Source organism: Megalops cyprinoides, chromosome 5 (assembly GCF_013368585.1).
Source record: "Megalops cyprinoides isolate fMegCyp1 chromosome 5, fMegCyp1.pri, whole genome shotgun sequence".
NCBI classification, from domain to species: domain Eukaryota; kingdom Metazoa; phylum Chordata; class Actinopteri; order Elopiformes; family Megalopidae; genus Megalops; species Megalops cyprinoides.
This window is the reverse complement of record NC_050587.1, coordinates 14066270-14093609: the sequence shown is the minus strand read 5'-3', so window position 1 is coordinate 14093609 and position 27340 is coordinate 14066270. Positions and strand designations below refer to the sequence as shown.

At 39.4% G+C, this 27340-nt stretch overlaps 1 protein-coding gene across 1 annotated transcript in view; it reads left to right on the top strand.

The window, feature by feature from the left end:
* Positions 1-677: 677 nt before the first annotated feature.
* Positions 678-27340, top strand: part of LOC118778351 (SET-binding protein-like) — a 50635-nt gene continuing 23972 nt past the window's right edge. The window contains exon 1 of the mRNA XM_036529855.1: positions 678-1266. Coding sequence (XP_036385748.1) covers positions 814-1266 — 453 coding nt within the window. The 5' untranslated portion in view covers positions 678-813. The remainder of the gene's footprint in view (positions 1267-27340) is intronic.

Here is a 27340-nt window from a genome sequence, read left to right as displayed (position 1 = left end):
GCTTTAACTCGTGTTTGGAAAAGGCATTGGAGATTGACGCGTGGCTTGCTCTTTTTCATGGTAGGTCTGGGATCAGTCTTCAGAGCACTAGGCAAATGAGGTGCCTGATAATGTAATTATGGTCTTGCCTGGCAACTGGCAGTGTGCTTTAAATTCTAGCCAAATGGGACAGGTTATACAAGTAATAGATTTCACGCTGAAACATGGAGGTTGTCCTTTTGTTCCTGTGGGTTTGGTTGAAAGCAGATTAGCTTAAATCTGCTCTTTTCTTCAGCACTCTTGTTGCCTCTTGAAACTATTGGGCAATAGCAAATGATTTTGCAAGCTATATGGAAAAGAAGAAGAAAATGCCGTTCCTAATAACTGTGGTTTTGTTAAATGTTCTTACTTTAAATTCCACCATAATTTCTGATTTCCTAGAAGAATGTCGATGGTCCCATTTACAAGTTGCACCATTACCTTTCTGGGAGCAGTAGTCATTTTCTGAAACTTTATTGGGCTCAATTTGCATTCAGATTAAATGATCACATATTGGCATACATTTCTTTTTTTTTTTTTTTGAAATTGAGACTAATTGAATGAGTGAAATAACAATTGAAGTAATTCACTGTCGGATAGTCTTTCTCAACCGCATATATGTCTAACTCCCTTTTCTCTCTCCAGTTGCAACTTGGCAGATTTGTATTCCCATGGGATTAATTGGATTCCTGGAGCGATAACAAAGTCGGATAAGATAGCCATCACTGCTAGGATTGCTCTACCACTCACGTTGCTCACATTACCTGCCCCCTGGACCAAGTGTTGGGACCATCAATGGAGCAAAGAGAACTCGGGGCCGGGTTTGGTGTCAGTGACAGCATGTCCGACCACTGCACCCTGCCAGAGAGGGTGAGGGGCTTGCTGCCTGTCCCAGAGGAGGGTCTCCCTGAGTTGGGGGGGCGAGTTGAGCCTGAACAAGAAGATGACCTCACCATGGGTGAGGATGAATATTCCATCTCGAACCTGGACAGTGAGAAGTGGGCACAGGGTGACGGGCTGGAGGAGCAGGAGTTCTCCATCAAGGAGGCCAGCTTTGCTCAGGGCAGCCTTAAGCTGAAGATCCAGACCACCAAGCGGACCAAGAAGCCCCCCAAGATCCTGGAGAACTACATCTGCCCTCCCGAGATCCGCATTACCATCAAACAGCCTGGGGAGCAGAAACCAACCAAGCTGGTCAGGTGCAGCCTTGGGGACCAGGAGGAGGAGAGTGTCATTCCTCGAAAGAAGGTAAACCCTCTTAAGTACATCCACTCTGTATGGATTAAATGCACTCCTACAATTCAACAACAAAGTGTGTATTGGCTTGTTTTAACTTCCAGGAATTGGAATAGGAAATCTCTCAATCTCTTTAATGTCAGTAGGTCAGTAGGTATTATGAATATGTTAGATTTTGTTCATATGTTGTGAATAAGAACAAAAGAATGCCTGGAATCCTTTTGTGGTTTTGGTAATCCATAGTGCATTGCTGGATGCACTTCTTTGTTTAGACTAGTAAATTACATTTGGAAATTGTGTTGTTGCTACTCGTTCTTAAGAAAACAAAACATAAAATTTCATGAGCACTTAAATGCATAAATAGACTCCAAATGCTCAGCTAAGCTGCCCTTTGCAGCTGGTAAGATGGTTTGTGTCTTGTTGTATGAATATGAATTCGTCCATTTTAGCAGTGTGCTGGCCTGACATCACAATACAGAAAGTACATGACAAGCTTCACTAGAGCCAAACCGAAATGAAGTGAGACGTACTGCACAAGGTTTCAGCTAAATTAAGGAATGTCAGCTTTTAAAGAGATAGCCCCTTGAACATATTGAGGCAGAATGCACATGTAGTTCTCCAAGTTAAAAATCAAGAACCCGTTCATTGCTCATGCATTGGAGATTTGGAGAGCTCAGTGCTGAGGTATTGAAGCATTTCAGTCGTTTGTAGTTGGACTTTAATGGATGCAATCTGTCCCATCCTGCAGCCTTACTATATCAAAGGTATTCTTCATTCATCTGAAGCTGTGATTCAAATGATCATGCTTCTGAAAAGAGTTTGTCATATTGAAAGACCTGGTTCCTTTTGTCTATATTTCAACTGCACCAGAGTTATTTAGTACAGAAACTTCACTGCCATTCTCAGGTTCTGTGACCAAGTGTTGAAAACAGCACTTAGTACCTACAGATTCTCCAACAGATGTGCTCTCTTTTTTTATTTTTCTTGTGAGTGAAAAGAGTGAATTCTGTGAGAAATTGAAGGGACAGGATCATGGCACCACATCCTGACCCTGTAATTTAATATAATTACGAAGAAAATGCTGGCTTGCAGAAGTAACGTTTAAATGCCAGCAGCAGCAACTTTCAGAAAAAAGCAGAGGTTTCAAATTCATTCTTTTCGCCCCCCAGCAACACTTAGCAGTTTAGCTTTCAACCAATGGGTTTCCCAGGTATAAAAGTAGCAAAGGACAAAAGGGATCACATGAGAGTACGGTCATGTTTTCTCCTTACGCCAGTCTTGGTACTGTTAGTGTGGTGTTGTTCTGTGAAAGCCAGTTACCCATAACCTTTTCTTCAGAAATGCTTTGAGTACTAAAATGGGTCAGGGCAGGCCAAATGGACTTTTTCTGTTACTTTCACTGTGAAGCCAGAGAAAATTCTAACCAAGCACAAATTGGCTGCTTTCCTCATAAATATGCACCTGTGATTAAACCCCCTGCTTTCTCTGCCATTCCAGTTATTTCTCCTCATTATTGTCTGGGAAAGCAGTTTTTCACAAAGAATGTCATATCATTTGGACAGGCAACAAATCTGGACTGTTACAGCTGCCTGCTGCCCATGCATAATGTAGGTTGGAGACAGTGGTACCCCTCATAATATTGGAGTTGTCTCCTGCATAGAATCAGGTCACAACAACCCTTGCCTTGCATTTTAAATGAATTGTACCTTGAGTCAGATTTAAATGTATGACAATAGAACACATAACATAACCTCCTGGAAAATAAATTTTTGAACATAACTTACTGAAGGTGTGAACCTTTCGTCTGCAATATATGAGCAGATAAACTTGGATTGTTATATGGGATATAATCAAATCCTTGAATAGTAAAAATAAAAAGCTGTTACAGAAGAAGCTACCTTGCAATCAACACGTAGCTTTACCTTACAGTGCTACACTCATGAAATTTATTTTTACACTCTTATGTATTTCTCTGCATTCCACCAGAAACTTTATCACCGTGGGTGCTGCATCTTTCTTCCTCTGTGCACAGGCAAACATTTCCAGCAACATGCAGGCCCAAATCGCTTCTGCACTTCTTGCACTCTCTGTATGTCTTATAAATGATGCATGTGAGGATTGTAGTAACACTGGCCCTGAAATAAAGAAGGGGAAGAACTGGTGCATAAATAATTCCTTCCATGATTGTTTTCCCTTTTTGGAGGATGCTGACTTAAATAAAGAGTCAGTGAAAAATTTCCATATATACAGTGTAATGTGAAGATTAAACAAACATTATGCTGATGTATTTCATGTGACATATGCATGTGGCTGCACACCCACGTTTGGTTCAGAATCATGTGTTCTCCAAAGGGCTGTAATGTAGAAACTGTAATCCTTTGCTAATAAGATTTTAGGTAGTGTTCTATTACTAGTCTTATTATTATATTTTATTACTGGCACTGAGCTCAAATTTATTCGTGTAATGACTGCAGCAGGAAGGTAGAGGAGATGTGTTATGGGATGTGATGCAGTAATTTATATGCATATGCATACTAATGATGTTGTGTGTTTGCGAATTTTGCCAGGGGCCTTCAAAACTGATATCCAGAGAAAATCACCAATAATTGCAAAAAGGCTGATTTCAACAGGTTTTTTTTATTTTTGCAAGTATTATGAATTTATTTTAATTTTTCAGGTTGGTGTCTGAATTTGAGTGCAGATATCAAAAACTGAAGGTTTGACTTGAGTCTCTCTTGTATTTCTGGATAGGAACCACAGAAATCAGGTGGGTGCAGCCTAAATGAAACTAGCCAGGGCTTGCTGAGAATACAGCTTAGAGCAACCACTGAGACTGTGACGGCTGCTCAGAATGCAGTCATGATGCCAATATTTTGCATCACAAAAATCTCCCTTGTGTAACTCTGAATAAGCTCAGGGCACTAGTCAGTTTGGGCTTAGTGGAGATGAGCAGGTGAAATGGAAAGGTTTTTGACTAACATGACGACACATCATGAAGAAATTGTGCACCTGCGTTAGGGGAAACATCAACCTTTTTATTTTTGTCAATGGATAGTAAAAGCCAGTCCGGGGGGTGAAACGGTGTGCTGATCACATTTTACTGGGTGCAGGTTTGCATTAATATTCAAGGCTTTTTGAGTGAATGGCATCACTTTCCAGCATTACAGGTAGATGCAAGGCTGCAGATGGATTATTCCCTTACTCTACCTCAGCTGATGTGTGGTGAACATTCCAGCACAAGTGGCTGCTGTGTGCCACCCAGGTGGGTGCTGCACATTAGTAGTGGTTGAGGTGCACCACACCCCCTTGAAAGGCGCCATATAAATTTAATATTTTATTATTGTTGTTATTATAATAATTACTATTACATGGTCCTTAAATCACTGTGGTTGATTTTATTTTGCTATCTACTATCCAACTCCTATAAAATCATCAAAGTGTCATGTGGAATTAAACTACCTTGTAATGGTGAGTTCTGGCTTGTATTGTTTCAGTATGTAAAATGCATAATTTTTGAAAAGGAAAAACTATACACACTATGTTATATTATAGCCAGAAGTCCAATTGTTTGCAATAAATATGTTTCAAGGAATGACTGATAATAAATTAACATGAACATTTTTTGCCATTTCTCCTGTGGTGTGACAAGAATGAAAAGTCCAGAGTCTTGATTCACATTGGGGGATATCTGAACAAATGTACCTGTATGGTTAATCTTCAAAATCCACAGATAGTTGCTCTTCAGTCATATGGTACTTGATTGTGACAGTCAGACCAGTAGGTCCCTTCTGATGAAGATCTGGGTAGGAATACTGGTTTTCCTCTGTGCCATACAGACCTTTTTATTTGTACTGGGAGTTGACGAAATGAGGAACTGTGTTTGGGTTAAATGCTGCTGTTGTGCTGTAATGATTGGGGAGTCTGGCACAGAGCAGATGGACTGGCTCTATGTCTCATTGTGTCTGGGTCTCTCTTTTTTTCCAGTTTGGCTGAACTAATAGGCCAGATGGTTGCAAGGAGGAAAGGCCAACAAGTGAGTTCGGCATATGGGGAGCCTGTTTAAAACAGAACCCACACAGGGGCGGGGGTTGGGGACACTGTGAGACACAATGGGACTAAATTAAGAAAAGCACTTGACTTCAACACAGAATGTGTAAAGTGATGTCTGCTGTGATGAACAAATGCTCACTGTTTTCCAGAAAGTCAAAACAAGTGCAACCATTCAAGGTTTAACAGAAAATGGCATGGCATTTGTACCAAATGGAGTACTGATTTGAGTGGTACAAAGTGCACATATACAGTACGTGAAGTATGATATGGTAAGTGATGTCATATGAAATTGCTGTCATGCCTCAAACATCATGACTTTAGATGGAACACTCCTACTGAGTGACTCCTAGGTCATTTGAGTATATTATTACATCGAGGCCTCAAGTGGATATTGTTGTTGTTTTTTTTTTTAAGGACATCAACATTTTTTTAAAATTGTGACTTGACCCTTGCCATTATAAAGCAACTTATTTTCAGTAGAAATGTTGTATTATTGATTTTAAGCTCTTTCTATGAGAAAATTGAACTCAGAATGTGTGATTAATTATATGATGGATCATATCTAAACCTGTAAAGGATCAACTCAAGATTATCTGCTGATGTCGGTCAGCGTGACACCACTGTCTTCAGGCATGAGACAAAATATTATGGTATGAAATTTCACAAAATCAGAAAACGACAACATCTTTCATGATCCTACGAACATGTTGCGAAATCAAATTACCATGTGACCCTGATTCATATCAGTAGAATTTTTAGTTGCTTTATTTGTTTTGTCCATTACTCCTCTTGAATGCCGTGCTCATTTTGGTAGCCATTCGAATCTCTTCTTACTAATGGCAGCACCATGTGACGCTGCTGTTAGCTGAGAGACAGCAGACCAGTGTGCGGCTCTGATAAGAGCGAGACGGAAAAACTAGAATCCAAAACTGTATTTTTTTTATCAAGCACTTTATTATGAGAAAGTGTGCTGCCACACTTTCTCATAATAAAGAAAAAGAACTTCAATTGTGTTATTGCTTTCCTATCAGCATTATTCATCGGGGGAATACTGTTTTGGGATAATTTTGCACCCTGAACTCCATTTTCTGAAATATCATATTGTGACGTGTGTTTATCATCTTATTTTTAGTTGTCTGCATGAAGGAGCACTTTACAGTTATATTAATTTTCTAACCATTTTGGTGGTGTGCCTTTGATATTACCTTGTTATTACATGTATATGTTTCAAGAGGAAGGTGCTAATGAATTTTAGAAAAACAAAAGACTCCTCTATTCTGGAAAGTCATTCATAATCTCTTTCAATGTATTTTGGTGACATTGTTTTGTTCTGAATATTTTTTAGGAAATGGTCATAGTCATGGTGGCAAGCTACCATTCTAACAGCTTCTGACAATAAAGGTTCAGTTGCAGTGTGATAAAAACCACATGATAATTTATAGTAGTGGATCTTAAGGATTTGCCTTGGGCATTTTTGTGCCAACAACAGGTGTGTTTCACGTCCACAAAACATATTCTGAAGTAGGCTATTTAAGATTGCCCATTGACAAGTAACTGCTGATGGAAAAAAAACCCTGTTAACCTACATTATTATGATAATGTTTAACATTTTGTGAATTGATTGGTCTCACACACAGACTCAGATACACACAGAGCATGTGCAGGAATAAAATTAAAACTGTATATAGTGTAAATTTGTTAAGTATACAGAGGAGGTCCACCCATTAGAATTAAGATAGTAGTGATCATTGGTTGCATATTGTCTCCCATGCTTTGATGAAACCAAAGGATGCATTATATTAAGGACCACTGATTTATAGTATTGAAAGCTTTTGCATTGTATGGACTTAAGTTGCAACTACAATGTTTAGTTAGGATGTTCTTTACAAATGATTTTGTGTTAGTCTTCTGTCTCAGCCTTGAGATTTCATTTGGGACATGACTTTCAAACAATACATAGGAGTGCATCAGTTGTGATATTACATTTCCTTTGGTTAGGACATTGTAAGATGTTGTAATAAAGTGCAAAGATCCCCTTTTAAACAGCAGTAAAATATTACAGTGTCATGAGTAAATACAAATGAAGATGTCATAGATTTTTAGATTGACTGCCTTGATATTGAATACGTGAATATTCAACCTTGGAAGCCATAAAACATTCAAAATTCAAATTATTCAAATGCACACTGCTACCACACACTTTCTGTTTCCCATTAATTCATCTGAACATTCTTTCCCGTGTGTAATTATCAAAGTAATATTTTCTCTGTAGTCTGACATAGCGTGTGCTGGAGGTGTCCTTTAAAACATAGAGACGAAAAGGGCATTTTGGGATCCATTTCTAATCACGTTTCAGTATTTGCACCATGTATTTGCTAGTGCAGCAGTAAGCTGTGTGTTTTTTTTCCCCTCACTGTGTTTGCTGGGCCTCAGTGAAGCCAACTCGTTTCTGTCTCTGTGGCACTGGCTGGCTGCAAGCTGTGCTTGTCTTTGTAGTGTGTACGACTCAGCCGGAAGGGCTTTTTTGTGGGAATTATTGGTGGAGACAGGAGGAGGAGGGTGGTTGGGTTTTTTTTTTTTTTTTTTGGCGGGGGGCGGTGTGCAGGGCTCATTTCAGTGTGATATACCACCACCGAAACAGCAGCTGTCCCTCTGTATCTGTTTCGCTCAGGCCAGCAACTCACTAGCTGACCATAATCAAGCAGCTGATGCCGTTGGTCTCACACAGGACTCAGTGCAGGTCACAGGGCAAAGGCAGCTTTTATCAACTCACTCTCTTTATCACCACGTAATGTTTTATAACAAAAACAAAGACCGTGTACATATAACGACAGATCAATGCCTTCTCATCATATTGTCATGTGCCAAAGTAAAGAAATGGCAGGTTGTTTTTATGCCTTTATGTCTTTATAGCTCACCATTTTTGCTTTGTATCTGGTTAATTCTCTATATGAATGCAAGTAATAAAAACCCATTTAGCCAAGTGGTTCAGTGTAATGTTTGAGCCCTTTATCTTTTTTGTCTTCTTCTCTGTCTCCCACAGCATGTTTTGGATTGGCATCTCATTTCATATCAAAAGGCCTCAAATTTAGCTTTTTTTAGTGGTTTTCTATCCCTCATATGAAGTTGTTAAACTTGTAGCCTTTGACAACTGTGTCTTCAGATCAGGCAGCTAAAGTTCTCCTAACTTGTTAGAATAGTAAAATAGCAGATTGATATGAAGGAGGCCTACATTATGCCCATTGCATACCATAGACTGCTCATTGTCTAGCCCCTAGTATTTAAGATACCCACTTGCCCACACTGTAGATATGTGATTCACAGAGGTCAAAGTGCACAGGTGACAGGTTTGGTTGTGATCTTACCATTTTCATGAAATTACATACTTATAAAAAAATATTGGTAAGTAATGAATCATTTTATAATCATTTCATGTCTTTTACTGTTGACCTGAGATACTTGAAGACAACAGCCTAACATTTTTAGGAGCATAAGGAATCACTTGCAGTCAGAAGTCAGAAGTACCAAAATTAGTATCTTATTGATGCTGTTCATTTTTTTTTTTTTTTTTACCTGTCACCCAGTGCTCTACATATAGATGAACATTTGTTTGTGGTTACATTAAGGTGTGGATTCCAAAACTTCCGTCCCCTTGGTCTTCAGCAAACATGCAAAAAGTATTTTCTTTGGCATGCTGCTTGGGAAACGATGAATAGCACATCTTAAAAAAAGAACAAATCTTACTGTGCCCTACAGCTCCTTCTGACATGCTCCTTGTGAAGCGTTTATCAAACCACGTTTTAAACATCTCCAAAGTGTGTAGATAATCTCATAAATTCTTAGTCAGTAGAACTTGCTATTCTTATTTTAGTCTGTGAAAGCTTCATTTCTATCAAGGGGACCTACACCAAATGCATTAATTTAATGCTTTGTATGCATTAATACTGGGTATTTAGTGAAGCTGTTTGCAGTTTTTGCACAATCCAGGAGAGCTCAGTCACATGCAAAATAATTACAATTCAGTCTGGAGTGAGAAAGTCTGGAAACAATTGCAGTTTGGCATCCAAGCACACTTTATCTCTTACAGCTATCTCTTAGCTGCCAAGAGTTCTGAAAGGCTTTGCAGTTAAATGGATGGTAAACATTGTTACTTTGTTTGTGTTTCACCTATGCAACCTAAAGCTTCAGTGCTGTTTTCTCAGAGTCCCAGACAACACTGCAAAGATGTCAGATTACAGTTTTAGTGCCAAAGAAATGGCTTGAGGAATGTGGGTGGGTTCAGCATCTGAAGCTTCTCTTAATGGGTGCGTCAGGAGGGCCGGGTTGAAGGATGGGAAATCCACTGAGTCAGTTGTAAATTCCTGTGTGCCACCCACTGATATTTTCACCAAATCTGTACAGTCCTGTGGCCATTTATTTTGTCTCTCACATTATCACTGTCTAGGCAGGATATAGTACATTCAGCTCCAAATATATGTTTCATATATATTTCAATATTCAGTAGTATACATGATATCTCTCAGGCGTTAGTACCTTAACTTAGATCAGATTAGCTCTGGCTCGCTACACCGACCTTGTGCTCAGCTTCAACACTAGTGCCTGTTTGCCCACTATATGCACTTTTGTACATCGCTTTGGGTAAAAGCATCTGCTCAATGAATAAATGTAAATGTAAATGAGTACTGTGGCTTTTATAAAATGGATAAATAGTAGTTACATAAAGTAATGAGAAAGAGATTAATTGTATTGGTAACATAACTGCCAGTGAAAGTAGTATTTAGTTTGTTACAAAGCTGTTGCTATAGTAACAGTCTTTATTATTTTAAAATGTAATGAAATAAATGTTTTATGGCTCAATCCCCTTACCTAAAATATTAGAAACTATTCATTGTAAAGTTTGAATTTTTTTGAATTGTAGAGATTACTCAAGGGCCAACCTGAAGAATAAAAAGCACGCTTAAGCTGTGGTTTATTGTTCAAAAAATGTTACTGAAGACAGAACACAACATTTGTCTCTTATAGGGCATTCCTTGCTAACTACTTGTGAGCAACATAAAACATAACTGTAAAACCAGACATTTCTGTTTTTCTTTAAAGTGTATATGAAAGAGGTATCAAAATTCATATTGTTAAGAAGGAGAAAACATTTTTAAGGGAAAAAAGATATGAAAACCATAAAACATTAGCTATGTAGCATTTTAATGTCTAAAATCTCCATGAGATGAATGAATGAATCCATACCTCCAGCAGATACTTCAAAAAAAATCGGAGAGAAGTAGTTTGAGATTAATTGAGATGAGCCTTTTCAGTACTTCGGCATGAAATAGTACACATTAAAAATGTCACTATCAAGTATTTTTATTTTAAAAGGAAAAACACCACGGGTACTTCAGGTTTTATTTCTCACATTATTTATCGGGTAGCATTAAATGAATGATACAACATAAGCTAGTTAGGAAGTTAATGGACAATGTGGTCAGAGATGCTTTCTGACTGTTTTAATTGTGCCAGCTATTTTGCAGTACTGTGCCCTATCTAGAGGCAGCTACCATTTAAACTATAGGGAATGTTGTCAAACAGCTGACTGAATGATCATGCTGATATCCCCTTTCACAGTGTTATTGACAGTTGTTGATACAATTGACAGTGTTAATATACAATATGATATAAGATTATTTCTTTTAGAATTTCCAAGGTAGCTAGGTATGCTTTACTGAGAAACTCAACTCAGGAATATAAAAGTGCATCGTATGGGCCACATGGAAATTTGTTCTTACAGAACACCATACGACATTATTTGCAGGTGCATGTGTGTTATTGAATTTGTGGCCAATGAGTATGTTAGGGGTAGGCACATCATTTTATCATATTGGTTGACTTAATTATATTTTTGGAGCGTATCTTGATGATGCATTCCATCTTCCTTCTGTGCCTCCACATTTCAAACCTCAGGGTAAAGATAAAAAGACAACTTTCAGCGAACGTAAATGTGCCAAATTTTATTAACAATTTTATCAGATATGATAAAATACAATGTTTGTCAAACAGAAACTTGATTTTCTATCTTTATTTTACTTGCACTTTACCTGCCCTGTTATGTATCTCACGTATCTCCCACACAGGTGCTTAAGCGGCCCATATCTCAATACGCAAAGGTGCGCAAGTCTTGATGGAAGCACTTAAATGGGGTTTACATGCACGTATCTCAAGTTTGAATTGGAGTCTGAGTGAATTTGTGCTGTATCACCATCTGGTTTGTACTGTCTTCCAAGCATAATACTGTTTGGACAACCACTGTACAAGAGACCCCGAGTGAATTTTCTTTGTAAATTTATAAATCCACAGTACATTGTGTGCTGCCCACACTTTGTAATGCTGGGGACTTAAGACCCTCCTCATCTTTCCTGATCCCCTCTTGAACCCTGTAATCTTTCAGTGTCAGACTGTGAATCAGTCTCCACATTAAAGGCCTTTCCCTGAATGGGTAGTGGCACTGCTCTTGCAGTCAGGGCAGTCATCAGAGGTATAAAAGCCACTACAATTGGACCTGTAGGTCAGCAGCCAAGATTGTGGTGAGGATTATGTCATGTAACCCCCCATTGCCTTGAGCAGTATCCTTTTTGTCAGCTGCGTGGCAGATCTGTCTGTCCTGGAATTGTCCCTAGACATTGGTGATGTTCTCACCTTGTCATCTGAACGGCAGCCTCCCTAGCTGTGAACATACCTCAACACAGTGGCTCTTAGGATAGACAGTGAAAGACAAAACCATCCCAGCTCTCCAGGTCTCTGCTCAAATTTGACCTTCCCTGGCCCATGGCTGGCCGATGTATTGATGTCATGGTAACCACAGTCTCTGAACGTTAGTGCTGAGCAGCCTGTGAGCCCCCATTTGGCATGGAGAATTACCTACTGACTGCACACTCCAGCACAGGATGTCTCTGCTTGATTTTTTGCTGAGTGTAAAAGAGGACTTTCTTTATATATATACTACAACCATTATAACTCCATGGTGCATTGATAACACTACAGAGGTGTTTCGTCAATAACTATTGAAAGTTTATAAATGTAGCCCTATGAATATTTCCATGTCAGGTGAGGTGACACAACTCTCTTAAAGGCTAAAGTACAGGTCCCACTGAACAAATGAAATGTCATGTTTTACAGCTGGAATGTCTGCACAAAAAATGGGCATAGGCCATTCAAAACATGATCTTCTGAATCTGTTGTGAGTAGGGCTGCAATGGATATCCTCTTGGCCTTACTGCAGTTCCTTTAATTGTTCCCACCAGTAATTTCCCCCATGGCTACTAATCTCTACAGGTTGAGCAGCTGTGCTCCCACACTGTAGTGTCAGCCTGGAAGACCAGTGTTCTTAGGGGCCACATGCTCACATGTGGTGGGTTCAGCTGGCCAGAGCAGGACAGGGAGCTGTTGGAAATAGTCTGTGTATTATGTTGTCATGCTATCATGTTTCCAAGCAGGCAAACCCTCTGTCCTAAGTATACGGGTCAGAAGCTATGAAGCCAGGATATGCAGTTACTGTTGTGAATGTTTATGGGTTAGATATGGTGAGTAGTATTACAGTTTAGAGGTGTTATAAAACTATGTTTGTTTTTTGTAAAAGTCATATTTATCATAATGACCATATCAGGTCATTGTTCGTGATAAGCCAAAATTTATGGCAGATTTGAATATTTGAATAAGGGTTTTCTGCTTTGAATGATTTTCAGTTAATTGGAATACTGTGGATATCTAACTAGAGCCTGAAAAGTGAATGATACACATGAAGTAATATATTTATGTAATTTATATCTTTGTTTATTTATATTGCCATTATATGTTCTTTTAAGAACTCTGAAACTAGAGTAGGCAAATTTACTTCATTATTTGCACATTTGGATTAATCTTGAAAAATGTTGATTTTGATTGTGGTGTGTCACTCAAAAGTCAAACTCAGGGATCAATATATTAGCTCTGTCAAAGTCAGTGTCAAGTTAACCTTCAAAGGTTGTAAAATAAGTTAATTACTCAATGTAAAATTTGTGTTGCAGTTAGTAAGAAGAACTTTGCATTTTTGTACATATATACTCTGAAACTCAATGGACACCATTTTACTCTTCTCAAGACACAAGGGCATTACTGAAAGCAAAATCTTTTGTTCACCTAAAGGAACAAGACATTTGTAGAAATATGCTAAGAAAGGTTTTTAAAAATATTCTTTCCTTCTTCAAAAGGCATTCAGTCATAACTCAAAGCAAAATGAAGTTCTGGTCTATTCCTTCTCCCGGATCCTCATTTAGCGTGACCAATAGATGACCCATGAAGGTCAGTATGCTGAGGGAAAAGTTGAGCTTTGTGAAAGGGCAGATGGCATACACGGCTTTGTGTTCAGTGGTAAGACAAATGTTACAGAATTACTAAAAAAAAAAAAGTTTTTTTTTTTTTTTTTTTTTGTCTTTTTGTGTCATGCCAGGTGACATTGTAGTTGCTGTTGCCTACAATATGCCATAGCCTGTCTGTTGAAAACACAGTATGGTATAAAACCTTTTAAAGCCCTTACAATGAATTGTACAGATTTTGCGATATCTCCTTGCATCACATTTGTGCTATTTCTTTGTATCACACTTTCATATCATGTACTCTTTATATCATCATACCAGGGGCTTGAAAGGTAAAATTATTCAACTTTTATGAAAGAAATGCCATCCATTATGCTCAGTCAGCAGGTTCTCCACAATCTTCTCATTTCAAAGTCTTTTGCCTTGAGATCAAAAGCAGCCTATATGCTTGTCACTCCACTTTATATTTTTTGAATCTTTGCGTGAGGACAAAACTTTGAATTAGCTTATTCAATATTTTTCTGTGCCAGTACTAACCAGTGTAAAGTAAACTCATAGTCAATTTATGGTTCTGAAAGCTAACACCTTGTTAGGCCACATCTTACATTTTGGTGCTTAAATTGACGCAAAAAACGAGAAAGCATAATAATGCAGCATACAGTACAAATGTTGCACTGGGGATGTCACAGAGTACTTTTTTCTCATGTTTTGTAATACATGTAACGTATTAAGGTCCGCATATGGACACAAAGTAAACTAGTCTTCTGCAAACAGATTTAAATGTGCAATACATGGGGTATGTAAGGACAGTGGGTTTGCAGCATGAGGTCACATCACCTCTTGCTCCTGTGACCTTAAGGGCAGCCGTGTGTGTCATCTGACACCGTAGTCCGTGTCAGGGCAAATGTGGACAAACATTCAGGGGGGATGGGTGATGAGTCATCAGCCATCCTCAGGCACATTAGATATGAGCCAGAGGTCATGACAAAGCAAGGTGAGCCTGCTGTTGCTTCACCGCACTGCAAAGCAGTGGAAGCTGTGATCGGGTATCTGCAGTTCTCTGTTCCAAAGCGTCAGAGACATCGTTGTCCAGCAGCCAGTCGTTTTTGCCCTGTGGCATAAACTGCGCGTCATACATATGTTTCTTTGAGTTTCAGTTCCGTTCACACTAACAGAAGCATCACAACAGCCAGAAATGTAAGGGAGAAAGATCAATATCATGAGAACAAATCTTTTTAATACCTTGTTAATGATTATGAAATGGTGATTTGGTTTGTAGTGAGTCAATACTGGTTAGACTACAGCCATATCTGATAATGTGTGAGTGCCTTTTACACCTCTGTCCTGATGCCTTCACACAGTTAAATTGAGATGATGGCTTAGTGCTCTGGGAGAGGGTTGTGCCACCTCACAACCGCACAATTGTTCTGTCCTTGTCACATGTTGTTCTGTCACATGTTGCTTGTATTTAGAGAATCCTTACTATATTCCTTCTGCTGTTCATTTTTTCCTTGTAAAACACAACACTTGGTTCTACAACAGGCTGTTTTAGTTTATTGACTTTGTAATGTGGACTGTGTTTGCTCATGAGCTAATTCTAAGTAGTGAGGGTACAAACTGAAGGCATGGTCTCTCCCTGGGTCACAATGTTCAGACAGCACGCCATCCTTTTGTACAGTTTAACAGGAGCTGTAATTTGCTCACCCACTGAGGTGTCACATGATTTCAGTGGTACCGTGCTCCCTTGGCTAGTTAGCTGAAAGCTTCTTAAATGCTGAAAGATTTTTATGGTTTCAGTCACAATGTCATTGTCACTGGTAATGTCTTAATTTTGCCCTGCTGCTCCCTGGTTTTAAACTATCTCCATGAGCACTGAGGGATGCACTTCATGGTTCAGTGTCTTCATGGTTTGCCCTGCAGCTAATTAGAGCAATAGCAGAAGTGTTAGAGAAAATACAATGGAAGGGTACAAAATGTCCTACACTTCAACCCACTGAAAGTAGGCCAAGCATAGAAAATGTTACACTATCAATGAGACAGTTTTCCTGAACTGCTAAGCATTCACTATATAAATACCTAATTTAACTGAAGTTTTAGCTTTTAGGATGAATAAGATCTTTGTTGAATTTGAAGCTAATATTTAACTTTTTAAACAATTTACTTACACTTGTTTGCATTGAAATCTCTTCTGTTGGGGAAGAGTGGGGGTTTGAAATCTAACAAGAATGACCGCTTTGGGATATCACAACACATTGCCATAAATTGCTTCCTGAAGTACTTTAATTGTGCAAAAATGATGACTTGTGGGGATGGGCACATCTTTTATGCGTTGTTGTGTTTTTTTTTTTGTACTGCCTAAAATTGCATTGCCTCAGGCATTTCCACAGTCAGAAATAGCCCCAAATCTTTAAAACCTGGAGTCATTTCCTTTTCCCAAATGTCTCAAAAGCCAGCCGTATTACATTTGCCAGGAAGCCTGGGTTTCCAGCAGACATGATGCATTGTTTCTACGTGTCGAGAACCGAGGGAAGCCTGACAGCAAAAATAAACATTTTGAGGACTGTCCATTGTATGTGGCATAGGAAATTCTTAATATTTCAACAAAAATCTGATTTCAGTCATTTTTCAGGATGAAGTACAACATTTTTCAATAGATTTCATGTAACACTGTCAAATAAAACCTCTTCATAACTTAGTTACATGACACAGTTCAGTCCTCATATGTGTCTGCTCATAGGACACTCCAGTTGGGGGGCATTGGACAGTCCAATGTCTTATATCAACATATTTATTCATAATAATTGTTACAATGCATTTATTCAGTATTTTGCCAACATTAGAGCAGCTGTCTGTTGACAATGATATCAGCATTTCGGTCCTAACAGCTGTGCCATATCACTAAATATAGTGAACAAAAAGGTACATACAAGGGCCAAATTTAAGGGAAGCCTACATCTGAATGAAGTCCATTTGTGGAGAAAAATGCATAAACATGCCTAAAGTGGAGGTCAAATTTTTGAGTGTTGTAGTAATGGTGATGGAGTAATTGCATGTCAAAGGCTTGCAAATGTTCGTTATTCTGATTAAATAACCATAGCATCAAATGCTAGCATCCATAGCACCAAGTCTATCGCCCAGATGTACCAGCTTGTTAAATCTTTCCCATTATCTTGTCTCACTAGAGCAATTTAGGTATGGTAAAATCATGTGGGAAGCTGTTCATCACGCTGCCCATGTTGAGGATGGTTTGAACATACACGTAAGTAAAACTGAAATGATAGAAATAGCTGTATTATTCTCATTTAAGAAATGCTCTTATCCAGAGTGACTTACGTAGGTTACAATTTTTACGTTATCCATTTATACAACCGAGGAAATTGTGAGTTAAGTACCTTGCCAAAGGGTACACAGCAGTGCCCCAGCAAGGAATCGGACCAGAAACCTTTTGTCTACTAACCCTTGGCCCTACCAACACACCACTTATCAATAATATTTATATGAGGAAGGCATGGATCAGTTGACATTGTAAAAGTGCTTCATGTGGAGTTGGAAGTTAATAGTACCACCTCCCAAAAGTATATGCTATTCAAATACACATGTTAAAAGGTGTAATTTTTGAAGGTCTTATGGGTTACTTTCTAACTAGCATATTGGTGAAATATAAGACAGTTCCAGGATGAAATAATTCAGGTAATTGTCCTGTCTTTAAGTTACTTTTTCTTCCAAAATAGAATTTAGGCCAACTTCTTGTAAGCGTTTGCTGTAATGTATGTTAGGCATGTGAGACTCAAATATAAGCTGAGAGTAGGTCTGCATTTATTACAGCTTATAAGAACCTGCATGAACAATGTACCTGCAATTATAAATGCCAAACCAAGCCAAACAAAATGCCAATGGCAGTTTTTATGTGTAAAGATATGGCTCTTAAACTGTGTACTGACATTTGAAAGAGAATGCAGAACTGTGACATTGGTCTCTTGTTTAAAAAAAAAAAGCAAGAGAGAACATCCTATCTGAGATCAGTTGACGTACTTCTTCTAGACAGGCAGTGTTTTTAGACAAGCCTCAGAATTGAAGTGGAACATCAGTCCAGCCACACCTTGAGAGAAACACACCCTCACCCCGCTGTGTCAAAAGTGGAATGAATAGGTGTCTTTATTCCCAGGAGAGCTGGTGAGGAAAATGTTTGTGTGTGTGTCTGTGTAATAGTGTGTAGAGTGGGGATCAGAGTTCCCATTTTCTCACCACCCCACCTCTGCTTTCTCTTTCTTTAGCCCCCTCACCCACCCTCCGTACCCCTGATCTCCTCTTAAGTGCTCCTTGTTGGACAGTGGGCACAGAGGCATGTTAGTATTCATTTTGTTTGTTTGCTCTGGACCTGTCAGTCAGTCGCACAAAGCTGGGAGAGATCAGAGAAGAGCCTTGCACTCACTGCAACTCAAGAGGGTCCCGGCGGTTTGGTTCCCACAGGGTGGGGTGGTCTTCTGCAGAAAGGGAAAGGAGGAAAGAGAGGGGGGAGAGGGGCCTAGGGGGAAGGAGATGGGGAGGGAGTGAAGGGTGGGGGGTGGGGGGCAGTGTTGTTTCAAAGCCAAAAGAACTGTGTGAGGATCATATCAATCACTTGCTTTTTGGAGGGAAACATAGTTAAGGAAGGGGGTGGCTCCCCGCCCTCTCTCCTTTGTATAGAGAGTCCTCTGGATATCTGCCCAGTCCCAGCCACTGGAAACGCTGCCAAAACGGGTTACAAAAAAGCACTTTGTGCGTCTGTGTAAGGGTGGGGGGTATAGGATGCCCGTTTAAATTTAGGTTTTCGATTCTCACTGACCAGTCCAGACTGAGATTTTTTACAAAATCGGATGTTGCATCTGTCTAAAATATGTGCTGTGAGAGTTATTGTATTGTTTAATATTTCTCTAAAGTTGTCGTCACAATAAAAATAGGTGGGATCAAGCAAAACGTACTGAACATTTGAACAGTGACATTTTTGTAAGTCAGTTAATTTTGAAGATGCAGAGACACAGGGAAATTTTGGTTTTTGTGGCCATTACAAGTTCAAGATGCCTTTTCCCTATCTACTTCAAAAGACAGGACCTCCTCCAGCACAGTGTCCGTCAGTACTTTTTCAGCAGAAGATGTGCCATCTGTGGCTTATATGTCTCTCTTTTAGAAGGGTGAACTCATAATAATATTTATACTGAATACTTTGCCATTTATCCAATGTTGTTTTGCTCAGCTGTTCGTAAATACATCACCTATATATCTTTTCATTTGATATAGGAAAGCAGAAACGAGTGATTTTGTAGAGTTGATGACATGGTATAACTAAAATGCTTTTATTGTGTATTTTTGGTAAACTGGTAGTGAGTGTGGAGCATTGATTTTTTTCGGTGATTTTTAATTGTGACACTATTTCCTATTTTGTGCTTGTGTTTTGGAAATTTGACCATGTCGGTACTCTCTTAGTCACCATATAGTGTTAAAGGTCATCTGTAATCTGTTTTGGCAACTAGAAATTACAAATGTATCCACTGTATGTCAGCAAAAAAATTGTGTTTCTACCTTGCACTTGTATCTACTAATAAGCTACCATGGATGAAGATATCAGACAAGTAAATTATACCTAGTAAAAATACATAATGAATATTGTAGGGATGTCTGGGAAATAAGCAGTACAGTCTTTAAATTATCACTGAGTATATTCCTCCATCTGTGGGTGCAGACCTCCATAGCATCAGCAGCTGTGTTGGGCACTGCAAGTATGCAGTGGGTACTAGGATGTAGGATCAGTTTCCAGAGCTAGTGTGTTGAGCACAATGAGGCTTAAAAGTTTCCCCCCACCACCCCCAGCCATATCCCCCTGGGCCAATGTGTTGTCTACAGGTGAGTGTAGTGAGTCTGTCGCGTGAATCTGCCGTCTGAGCCGGGTTGACTCTGCTGTGACCATGCAGGGTGGCGAAAGTGAGGCCTTGGGTCACCACAGCACAGCTGGGGATACCACCAGAGTGGTCTCTGTCCTGCTTTATTTACCTTTCTATCTGATCCACTCTTAGGTTTACAGTTTCGGATGGAGTCTGTGTAGACAGGCAGTGTAGAATTTCATTATTTCTGTTTGATATTCTTGTGAAATGTTGGCATCTTATTTAATTGTTTACTTACATTACCTTTTCCAAGATGATAAGCATGATGCATCACTGGCAAAGTCCAGCTAAAGGTTATTGTTAAATGTGTTGATTTAGAGGTGAACCTAGTCCAGCAGGGTTGTTTAGTGATTAATGATCAAGCTTTCATCTTGAATAGAGCGCAGTGTGAGTTTAACAGCTTCAGTAGTAACTAAAAGAATACGGTATGGCTATATCTGTACCTACTGCAGATGAAAGGTCTTCCTTGCCTGCTTAGAAAGTAGTTTTGTCTGTTTTCCAGTCAGTTGTTGCATAATGCAGAGGGCGACAAACAGCGAGGGCACAAATTGTATAAAACAAAAGGTCAGCCCATGTTTGCTCAGGAAGGTCAAGAGGGAAAGTGTGGCTGATTGGTCACCTCTTGGAGCTCAAAATATCAAGAGCGCCAGTGAAAAGGTCAGTTTTAACTTTGCTTGGTGCAGCCTTGGAAGTCAAGCCTTTCAAGAAGAATGGAAATCTGTTCTAGGGGAAGGCCATCCAAGGTTTTACATACAATAACACTTGGCTGACTGACAGGTCTTGGGACACTGAGGTAATTTTTTCCCCTTTACCTCAACAGCAAGGGAGTAAGGATTTAAAAAAAAAGACTGATTTATTGCATTAAAATTGAATTTGAAAGATAAATCCTTTCCCAAGAGTTTGCCATTGTGTGTCTGAAGACTATGGATTTGTGTAAGCCAATGATGCAAAAATGAATGGCCATAATGATGTTGTGCAGAGGAACACTGAAGGCATGACGGTTCTGAAATGTTTGTTTTTGGAGTCTTAGAGAAACATTACATCTCAGTGAAATAAGAGGACAACTCCCAGCAATTCTTAGATTTCTGTTATGTTCATATTGTTTTACTCTGCATTTTAAATTAAATGTGTCATAGTCAGCACATTATTCCTTGGGGCTTAACTTCCCACAGTACCCAGTTCAGGTGCAGTCCCTCTTATCTTTAGCCTTTGCATTCCATGCTGAATCCAGTTTTGAATCCGCTTTGGCATACCTTCTTTAACTCCTATAGGTTCAATTTCTTGTACATTGGAACGTAACTAAAACACATTCTTTAACATTAAATTGATTTTATTTAGGTTGTGAATGCTGTCTCTGCCTTTGGTTTTTTGAAGTGCAGATTTATACACTTTCACAGCTGTATCAAGCACTTGAAGGGGGCAATTAGCATGCTCACATCTCCTCATCACAGAAGGCCTTCCATATACAATGAGAGATGCCTGTGTTTCATTACACTTAATTGCCAGTCATTTAAAATTGTGGGTCTTTGATAAGAAGCTAATCAAATACTGACAATAATGCGTAATTCATAATTCAACAAGCAATCAGACAAGTTTCCCACATCCCTGTGTCATTGTAACTACGCCTAATGACACCTGGTGCCTGTGCTAATTAATGCAGCGAATTTTGGAAGGATATGGAATCAAACTGCAAACAGCCCAGACCTGGAACTGCAAATGGACAGTCTTCCCCATCAATAGAGACAGATGGATGACTGACATAGATGAATCAAATACATGTTGTTTTGTTCTTGATGCTGATATGTGCTTTACCAGGATTCCAAACCTTCCATAGCCATTTAATGTACCTGATGATAATTGGCAGGTAGTGATGCTATGCTGACTGAGGGAGTGTTGTATGAGTGTTGAGTGTTGTCACGGCAATATGCATTACCAGACAAGATGAATTACAACAACCATGTGTCCGTTTTGGGCAGTTCAGTTAGTCTTGGACAGGAAATTACATATAAATAGAGGCTTATTGACCACACATGTTAAATGGTGGTGTCCGTGTCAGAAAACAATTTTGTCCTGTATGCAGTGCTTTCTGACGATAGTGAGTGGATGTACCATTTGCATGCTCATGCACAGACAAGTAGTATATTTACTGAACAGTATATGGTCATACAAGAGGGTTGTCCATAATGGTCAGATTATGACTGAAGTCTGGTTACTGATCTTCAGAATTCAAGACTTGGGTAGAAATAACACTTGTTATTATATCTGTAATCACAAGATTTTTGTTATGCTCTGTTGATTCTTGTCTCGGGAGGTGGGATAAATTGCCATGCTTTGTCAGGGATGATGGGTTTTTGATTACTTGTTTGCGCTTGTTTTTTGTTTTTTTTTTTGCAGTTCAGTTGAATGGGTTCTTTTTATTTTTGCAAAAGCTGCATTGTACGTGTACATCTTATCTCTTCATACAACCAAATCCTTGATCTGTCTGCCAAAGATCATGGTTAATATTCTGTCCATTTGACAGTACAGGTTTGTAGTGTGTTGTGTTACTGACAGGGGATGTTTTCAGTGCCAGGTTTGTAGGTTGCCAGAGATTGGGATTAGCAGGAAACACTTGTGTGGTTCATAGGCATCTGATTGACTGCTGACTCAGTCCTTTAACTGAGGCTTATATGTGTTTCCCTCATTTGCATTCCATTTTTCTCTTTCCCAATGTGTCTCGTGCCCTTTGTTTTTTCTCTCCCAGACCTCGAGGACAGGTCTTAAATTACAGGTACTATTTTCAAAAAGGTAAATAAACCAGAATATGATTCACCATCATATACCACTCAAAGTTGTTGTCAAAACATACCTATAACTGTACAATTTGTATTGATTTGTATTGATTAGCAAGAATATAGTTGTTGTTCATTTTATTATGAAAGGTACACATCAATAGAAGAAGGAAGGGGACACGCTAAAGGCTTGAATTCATCCTCTTGTATAGCTGGGTGTATTTTTCCTCTCCCTCCTTTTACTTTGGATGTTTGATTGTGATCAGTGCAAGAAAGAGGGTGGCAGGGGAGCAGAGAGGTAGAGAAAAAGCTGAACCAGTGCCAGAAATCAACTGCCGCAGAAAGACAGGTGAGACTGCAGTCACATGAATGTTTGCAGTGTGTGCGGAGGGGACGTGACGAGCATGAAGAAACTCCTTCTCCTCCCCACACTTGTCTAAAATGTGTCCTTGGTTGTGTGTGCCCAAAGGGAAAAATATGTCAGTTTTACGGTTTCCGTTTTCTTTGCCGCGGTCAGGGTTTCTGAATACTGTGCCTGGCCTGTTTGTTTATTAGTGTTCTGTCATAGTGCTCGTTTGAATCAAGTGCTTCTCTTTTCATGTACACTTAATTTCAAAGGTGAGCATAGGCTGGTGTTAGATTACATCGTTGTCATTTAGCAGATGCTCATATCCAGAGCAGCTTGCATATGTTATATACTATTACATGTTATCCATTTATACAGCTGGATATTTGCTGAGGCAATTGTGGGTTAAGTATCTTGCCCAAGGGTACAGCAGCAGTGCCCCAGCAGGGAATCAAACCGGCAACCTTTTGGTTATAAGCCCTGAACCTTTCCACAATGCTACACTACCGCCCTTACCAGAGTGTTGTCAGTCCACACACTCCAGTAAGCCTCTGCAACGGAGTTAAACACAGTTTCACATTGTTTTTTTTTTTTTTTTTTGTTTGGGGTTAACCTTTTATCAGCTTTTTGAATTTTCTGTGGGATTCAGGAGAGAGGGTTTCCAGATGAGATCCTGAATGTTGTCATTGTGTGATCCCGATGTAAGCCCAGATGTCAGGCAGGACACAGCCAGCCCTAAGAGATCTGTGAGACTCGACATGTCAGTGGGTTGATTAAATCAAGTAGGTGTGTTGTGAGGTGGTGCTGGTTATCTCAGCTTTGCAGTCAGGAAAAGAAATGCTTTTTTGTCACCTGCAAAATTGGCAGGCAACTGAAATATTTTCCTGCAATTTAAAACATTTTCCTGCAATGCCTGAAAAGATAAATTGTACATTATTATCACATCCTCTTGCTGTGGAACACTCTAAAGTTGTTAAAATTCTTCCCTCTAACTCATAAAGCTGACTTATTGTTGTACATTAAAATGTTATTGAAAAAGCAAAGGTATACATTTATTTAAACTTTAATGGTGAAAACTATCAAGGTGGTGTAGTCAAGACATTTTACACTGAGTCCTAATCAAATCTAAAGCCACCAGTAATCATAAGTCCTAGTCCAAGTCACCAGTACTCAAATTCAAGTCCAGTAGTGAGTAATTCAAGAAAAATATCTGATTTCACAGCTTCCACTAAAAAGATGAAAAAGTCAAATCTGAAATTCTGAAAAGAGAGACAGTCATTTAATCCAAATTAAATCTTTTTTTCTCCTTTATTTTCTTGAATCAGGTAGCACAGTATGAGTAGGGTGTGTGTGTACTTGGACACAAATCTGCTGATGCTTTCAATTGCAGAAGTCCAGAACATGTTGCACTTCCTCTTTTCCAAGGTCCAATATGATTTAAAAGAAATAGCTGCAAGTCCAAGTCCTTAGCCTCAAGTCAAGCCCAATTCACTAACGGTAAAGTCCAAGTCAAGTCACGAGTCATGAAAATTGACTTCTGCCAGACTCAGGTCCAAGTCCTGAAATCAAGTACTATAATGCTGCATGTATACTCCTTAAAAACCAATTCACAGCTGTGTCGACCACACAAAGTGCACCTGAATTATTTCTCTAGTCTAGTAGCCACTTTTGTCATGAATCCCATGTTGACACTTTTGATCCCATGTTGACAAATTCCAAATAGCTGACATGATTCCAAGTTTGATGGCAACACTAGGGCTCCGCTGTTAGTTTCATGGCAAGTTTACAGGCTACATCATTATACATCAGTGTACTCATAATTGGAATCATTAAATTATGATGTCAATACCAAGTACGAGTGTTTACCATGTTGTATCGGCCCGATATGAGTATGAACGAGTAGTATCGGTGCATTATTAGTAAGACTCAGTGGTAAGCTTGCATTTTCAGGGCTGAACAAATTCACCATAATTCCCAGCTGTTTCACTGGGAAGTTTGATTTTGCCATACTAATGTTCACTGTAGTGTGAGACAGTCAGTTCTTGCATGCTTACATCATGCTGGAAGGTGATGGAACACGGTGTCCTGGAACTCCCGTGGGTAAGCAGTACATCCACACTTGTCATTCCAAGCAAAGGCAGTGTGGCATCAGAAAGAAGAGATGGCCTGAGGTTGTACAGTTTGTCATCGTACTGTGTATTCAGCTGAGCGAGGGTAAGAGACTGCTGTGTGTTGCAACATAACACAACATCGAAGGGCTTTATCAAATGTTTCACTTCAATTTCTTTTTTTTCTTTTTTTAAACTTCAGACTGCAGGAAAAACGCTTGTATTCTGAGCCCTGACCACCCAGCATAAAGTATGTCATTTGAGCCCACACACTGGTGCTGTCAATACTGGATTTCAATGAACAGTCCCATTGTAGACTGTTAATCACCCCTTTCAGCTGGATGAGTAACAGGTCTCTTGGAGCTCATCTCTGTTAATGACTCATAACTACAGCAAATGCACAGCTTACTGTAAGGTGTTCAGTACCTACAGTATTGTAGTAAGTATCAAGGGTAGTAATAACATCCAAATTAGATGTTTGCATTTAATTATCAGTATTTCAGTTTCCATTTTGATCTTTAACTATTGTAAAATCGGTCCCTGAGGTTTGCACTTCATAATCAACACAGGAGGGCATTTGTGTCAGAAATCTCTCGGGGGTGTGCTGCCAACCATTTATCTCTGCATAAGCATATTGTGTCAGCTCTGGTAGCCATGCCTCTCCACATCTGTGAATCGTATCAGGAGGACAGTACCAGCTTGTTCTAGTTCTTGAGTTTATTATGTGATTACGCGATTACCTCATCCCTAACGACTTCAGCGTGGCCGATCATTTGAGACGGAACACTGATCTGTGAAGTGATCCCTAAGAAAAGTGATGAAGAACTGAACAATCCCCTCACAGTAATTTAACTTTCAAGAGCCACTTAAGGATGTTTTAACTGCTTACACATGTTGGGGCTGGAAGTACTGCGGCCGGGCCGCCCGGGAAACTAGAACGCAGTCAAGCGTTTCGAGCTAATCGATTGCAGCTCTTCACACAGATGGAGGAACTAAAGCAGTGGTCATGCTTAAAGTTTATCAGATAAAAGAAATTACAGCTGGGCTGTACTAAACAGAGGGATGCAGTTCGATGTTACTGCACGAGAATACCCTCATTGCAGTACTTCACGTGCATTGCCATGTTGAACTATAGTCTGTCTCTTAGTATGACTTTAAATTTGTCATCCCTTATCCTTTATATTCTTTAATGTTGTCACACACCTCTGTGAACAGGGCTGTTCCTGGATGGCCACCCTCTTATTCAGGCTCAGTGCCTTCTTGGCAAGAATGCTTTGCGTCCAGGTTATATTCCCTCAGGTCCAGACAGTCTCCATTTTCTCGGTAAACAACATACTGGTAAAGGTGTTCAATTCAAGTGCAGGCTGAGCCCTGTAGCCCAGGATATTGCACGTCTGAGTCCAGACTATGTCATTAGTCCACAGCTAGGAAATCAGCAGTGGCAGAATTCAGGACATGCTGCTTGAGAATGGTTAGGGCTGACATGGTTACTGGCACTGGACCATGACCAAAATAAAATGTCTTGGCAGTTTAGCTGCCAAATTATACGTAGTCTATCTCTGAATGAGCTCTCATTCTCTCAGAGTGTCTTCACCCCTTTAAGTTTGTGTGTGTCTCTCTCTCCTACTTCATATACTACAGGCGCTACCTATTTAGAGTCTGCCGATTTATGGTCGCTCAACTGAAATTTCTGCAATGTTACTAATGTTTCATTGTTGCTCATCTTACAGTTTGGACACTGATGCCCCAAAAAGGCATACACCCTTGTCAAGCAACAATGAAATTGTGATGATAAAGCTAAATCTTGTTTGATAATACTGACTTATGGATAGGAAATCATTTTGCCAATTATTCTTTGAAGGATAAACTTAATTGATTTATTGATACAGATGAACAATAGTGTTGTTTAGTTAGGTAACATTAGCAAAATTAACTTGGTGTCATGGTTTGGGCAATACAGCTGCTAAGTTTCACTGCAACTCCTGGTCGTTGGTTTTAATTTAATGGTTGTAATTATCACAGTTAACCGTCGTGGAAAGCGGTGAAGCTCTGTGGGACTCGAACAGTGAAACTGTGAAAAATAGGCATTGGCTGCCAACAAGTGTATCAAGACTCACCAAACAGGTGATTTTTCATCTTTTTAGCTCATTCCCATCTGTTCTAGCTCTCTTAAAAGTATACAATAGCTTTCAAATGCATTTTCGTTTACTTCAGCATACCTTCAGTTTGTTTTTCTCTCTTTTGTGTATCTAACACAGTCCTGAGACATTGCCGAAGGTAACTTAAGAAAGCGTGTCTGTGCCAGGTGATTGACACATGATCCGGCTGGGTGTGCCGCTACTTGAATGTCCCATGATTTCAGGTTGCCCCCTCTCAAGGGTAATCAGACAAGCCAGCTGTCCCACTCACCTGCAGTATTCTTTAATTGTTACCAGAGACTGACTTACAAATGCTGAAATTTGAGCAATTAGTATTGTGGTTACATGGAACAGTACCCGTGGTCATGCACACTTTATCAGTGTTTTTCCCTTTTCCCCCTCCATTGATATTTATG